The sequence below is a fragment of the Penaeus japonicus genome, unplaced genomic scaffold, assembly GCF_977035675.1.
Source record: "Penaeus japonicus unplaced genomic scaffold, GWHDUDI00000001_assembly GWHDUDI00000014, whole genome shotgun sequence".
Classification (NCBI taxonomy): domain Eukaryota; kingdom Metazoa; phylum Arthropoda; class Malacostraca; order Decapoda; family Penaeidae; genus Penaeus; species Penaeus japonicus.
The window spans coordinates 5,466,345-5,471,344 of NW_028234416.1; the positions used below are offsets into that span (position 1 = coordinate 5,466,345).

At 43.0% G+C, this 5,000-nt stretch overlaps 1 protein-coding gene across 2 annotated transcripts in view; it reads left to right on the forward strand.

Annotated features, from left to right (window-relative positions):
- LOC122249945 (uncharacterized) overlaps positions 1–4,440 on the forward strand; it is a 334,060-nt gene extending 329,620 nt beyond the window's left edge. For both annotated transcript variants that reach the window (XM_086543820.1, XM_086543821.1), the window contains exons 9-12: positions 1,287–1,440; positions 1,766–2,038; positions 2,270–2,359; positions 2,485–4,440. In XM_086543820.1, coding sequence (XP_086399946.1) covers positions 1,287–1,440; positions 1,766–2,038; positions 2,270–2,359; positions 2,485–2,658 — 691 coding nt within the window. In that variant the 3' untranslated portion in view covers positions 2,659–4,440. The remainder of the gene's footprint in view (positions 1–1,286; positions 1,441–1,765; positions 2,039–2,269; positions 2,360–2,484) is intronic.
- The last annotated feature ends 560 nt before the right edge of the window (positions 4,441–5,000 follow it).

Below are 5,000 nucleotides of genomic sequence, written 5' to 3' on the forward strand. Positions count from 1 at the left end.
AGGCAAGTTTTTGTTAGCAGCCGGGGTCACTAGCCTCTCCTACCCCACAGCTAATACTACTCTCTAAACACAACCTCGTGTCTGCCCCGCCGTACTCCCTCTGCACTCCACACCCGCAGAGTCTTTCGAGCGGGTGGTTAGTGCAGCACCCGGGAATAGCTTGACCTCTTCGCGTGAGGTTGTGAGGCTCTGACACGGGAGCGAGGGGGGGGGGGGGCGAGGCGGGGTTAGGGGAGCGCGAGAGCGGGTGGGCAAGAAAGGAAAACAGAGATCGCTGCGGCAGAGGGACAGGGAGCAGCGCGTTCAGGTTTTAGTTTGTTTTCTCAACTATTCAGGGTGATTGTTGGATTCTTATTTTTGATGACTTATTAGGGTTAGCCATAAAAAGAATTCTGTCGCGTCGTATGCGAGATTACTGGGAGTACAGCCATTAACTGCGACATTACCACGTAGCTGTTGTGTGAGTGTTATGGCACAGGTGTAACACTTGTGCCATTCGGAGTTGCCGGATGTCTTCACGAGTTTCAATTAGTTTTTTATATCTATTGCGTTCCGTTTTTTAGCCTAGGGTACCATAGACAAACACAATCGGGGCTCCGCAAATGAATAGGCCGAATAAATGCGTTTCCCGGTGTTAGTTCAGTCCACAAGGTCATCCAAGAGAACATGACTCAGATGTCCCGGCGGGGCCCGGTGTGGGACCACGCCGCCGCCTCTACTCTTCCTCCCCAGTCTTGTCTCTTGATTGTGGCCACACGGCTGTGTTCTCGTGTCCTGGAGGGACTTCGCGCAGGTTTTCTGATATCCTGGAGAGGCTCGTCCGAGATAGGAAATCATGCCGCAGATAGATTGAAGGTGTTGAGCTGTTGAGGGTGAAGCAATGTCCGGGACGGCGGCCCGGATCAACACACACTCTGTGTCGTCGCGTTGATGTATATTTTGACGTCGTCGTCCGGAAAGTGTAATTAGTGCGGGTAACTTTAGTGATGGTTGTTCTGAAGGAGGACTTTCCTGTGATCCCTCTCACGTGCAAGCTGCGACATCGAACTAAGAGCGAGGGAGACTTGCTGGGAGCCTCCCGAAGGTCTGTGGGAGGGCGCAATCACACCAGGTCGTACGTGTTTGTTGACACACTGTGAGTCACGTGACCCGGAGAGTCTGCTCTTTTTTGTGGGACTTTGATGACAAGACGAATCTCGGACCACAAAAGTTAAATGTTAGTATGTAGGTGGCTGTCATGTTTTAATCATGTTTATATTCTATAGCTATTTCTCGTCGCCCAACAGAACGAGTGACAAGTCTCCACTGCCTGCTGACTCCGCCTACTTCACCACGTCAGAGAGCAAGGCCAAGCTCCTGACGCGGCTTCGGGGGAGCGGCAACAACCTCCAGGACACCATCACACCAGTCACCGACCACCAGCAGCTCTTGAAGAGGAAGGTGAGGAAACCGTCCGCCCGCTCTAATGAAAGGCGCTTACAGTACGAAGTCCGGGTACTGATACAGACAGGGCTCTCTTTCATGGTTCCCTGTGGTCGGCCTTGTTCTGTGGCGTCTCGTATCCTAGCTTTCTGCTTCATATTTGAAATGAGAAGCGTTTGCATATGTTTTGTTAACTTTTCAATTAAGGCTTTTCCGTTTATTAATCATAAAATTACACCTTTCAATCCAAACCTGTTCAGTTTGTTAACAATGAATCTATATCTTTTAATTCAAAACATTACTTAGTGTTAAAAATAAATCGAATGTTTGTTCCGCTCCGCAGGAGGAACTGGTGGCGAGCATCGGCCGGAAGCTGGAGATCCTGAAGGCCGAGCGAGAGGCCATCAAGGAGGAGATGCGTCTCAACCAAGAGCTGGGCGTCGAGGTCACGCAGGAGGTGGAGGCCCGAGCCAGCCTGGCCGAGGCGGAAAAGTACAAGCTCCACGTGGAGGAGATCGACAAGATTACCTCTCTCCTCCTGGGCCTCTCCGGTCGACTGGCGCGAGCCGAGAACGCCCTCCTCATGCTCGTCAAGGATGCTGACCCCGAGGAGAAGGTAGGCAGAGGAGGTCTATTTGGGATTGGGTGGACGGAAATCTTATCTTGAGCTAGACGCACATTATTGGGACTGTGATAGGAACATACGAAAGTGTAGATTTATCATTAACCCAAGAAATGTTTAAGTATAGATACGTTTATATATACTTTAAATGAACACCTGTTACTGATAATTTGAAGTTATTATAATTATATGAACAACTTTCCAAATACCTCTTATGTCTTGCAGCGTATTCTTGAGGGTAAACGTGACAAGCTACGTGACCAGCTGGAGGAGGCAAAACGGCTCAAGGAAAATACAGACAGAAGAGCTATACAGGTAAGCTATTCAATGGCATCATATGGTTTGACCAAGGTTGTTGATATCCATTTGTTAATTAAATACCGTTACAATATTTAGAATGTGTGTTATATAGGGCTAAACATTTTTCTTCTTTCTTTTAGGTGGCAAAGGTGCTAAATCAGTACTTGAGTGAGGACGAGTATGCAGATTACGACCACTTCATCAAGATGAAGGCCAAACTCATCATGGACGCCAGGGAGATCGACGACAAAATCAAGCTCGGGGAGGAGCAGCAGCAGGCTCTGTCGGAAACCATGTGTTGCAAAAATCCGTGAAGGCCCGGTGCTTCGCGTGGTGGAAGTGTTCCTGTGGTGTGAACTTCACTAAACTCTGCAGCTGTGATCTGAAATTCCAAACACTAGTAGTCGCACTGATAGTGAGGAATGCATCGCTGTCAGTGGCGAAACCGTGAACAGTTATGGAAAATACATTTTGTTTAGGAATTTACAAGAGGCTGTAAAAAGATTATATATATACATATAAATATATATAAATAATCAGGATATAAGATAGCAAGCTGACAAGAGACAGTATTTGACAGTAAATATTCTTCTGTTAAGAAGTTTGCGTCTGGACAAATCACTTGTTGTTAGAGCTTGTCTTTCTCCTGCATGTGCTTACTGTTGCCGAAGAATTACAGTTTACGTATGGACATGTGTAAATGCAAAAAATATAAGATGCAGTTTGTAAGTACCTTTGAGTTCTATATGATTGTAAACACGAGGAATAGATGTCCTGGAATGAGCAAATTGCATTGCTTCCTCGGTTTTTTCGGTATACAGACAGGTGCTGTTTAATGACGAGGAATGATTCTTTATGCTGGCATTTTCTGAACTGTGTCATTGTTTATGATATTGTGATCTATTTCCCAATATTTATTTATGTGCGAAAGTTTAAAGTGATAAGTATTGGATAAAGCACATAAACTGTACATTGTAGCCAGAGTTTTATTTGAGGATACTAGTGCGAGCAGCAGCACTGTTATTGCTGCAGATGTAACTTAAACATTTAGTGGGCACTTATATGAAGTCTGCAAGGAATGGGCATACATACTATGTAATGTTAGGTTATTTAATATCACATTCTATTGTCCTGAGGCTTTCTTTAGGTTTATATATTGACAGTGCAATGAATGTCATGGCAATACTTACTCAGATGCATATTTGAGTTTGTAGTTTACTTGTATTGATGAATGAAAACAAAGCAAAACAAAACACGGCTCGCCTTTCATCTTCACGATTGAAGGTAGAGTTTGTGTCATCGGAACAGATATCACATCACTGGACTGAGTGAGGAGCAATAGAAACAACAACAACAACAACAATGGAGAACGCCTCGTGCCATTTGGAGGAAAAAAAGATAATTCTACTCTCTGACGTATCATACTTTATCCATAGTATGGATTCCCATCTCGGGGTCTCAGTTTGAACTTTGCTATGTTATGACTTTCTGTAATCTCTTTTTATATACAGTTGATTATCCTGTGATGCTTGTCTGCTTGGTGTGTTTGGGTTATTTTTCAGTTTTATGAATAATTATTAACAAAGAAGAGCTTTGCCCACATGTACACATGCAGCTGTGCTGAGCTCGTCTCTTGATCCTATCTGCAGTCCTGTCTAACATTCTCTCGCTTCAACTACATGATAAGAAGCCAAATGGTTTTGAAGGTTGGGCAGCACAACCCGTTAAGGAATACTTCATTAGTCCATAGTCCTTTTTTATGTTAACTTTCAGTGACAAAGTGCCCACACTGGCAGCTGGACAATACTGAAGTAGCAGGCCCACTAAATGATGGAGTCTTGACGTGCAAAGAAGATATGACGTCTTCTTTGTTGGAGTTATTAGTGCCACATTGTATATAGTAGTTTGTTAATGGATGCCAAAAGACCGTCCTGTTCCTTGATATCTGTGTCTACTAACTTCGTCTAAAGAATTTATTGGTTTTATACTTTAAGACTAGTTGCAAAGCGACAGTTGTGTTGTACAGTAGCGCTTGTTTATAAGGTACGCCAAATTCTATGATTCTTCTGCCTGGAAGAAATAAAATGAGAATTAAGTTTTATTTTTCATTATCCTCTTTGAACTTTATTTCCTTCTTATATATACATATACATGTACATACACTTTTGCATACATACATGAGCATACACATACATATTTGTATTTATGTATGTGAGTGAGAGTGAGTCTGAGTCTGGGTCTGAGTCTGTGAGTGAGTGAGTGATACGCACATGTACATATACATGTGAAGGATTCATGCTGACCAAGTTGAAAACAAAACAACGAAGGGAAACAGGAAAACGCACGAATACGCCGAAGGCCTTGCCCCATTTACTGCTTCGTGTGTTCTATGTTTCCTTCGTTGTTTTGTTTTCAACATATACACATACACATACATAAACAGCCACAGCAGTAAAGACGGTAATAATGAACATAGTGATTATGACAATCATAATAATTATGACTCGTAATTAAAACAATAATGATAATTATAATAACATCAATAGGGCTGTGACATTATGCTTTTGGCATAAAGCATATTCTTTTAGCATATTTCATTTTAAAGAATATGCTTTTCATAGGCCATTTTAAAAGAATATGCTTTTTATAAAAAAAA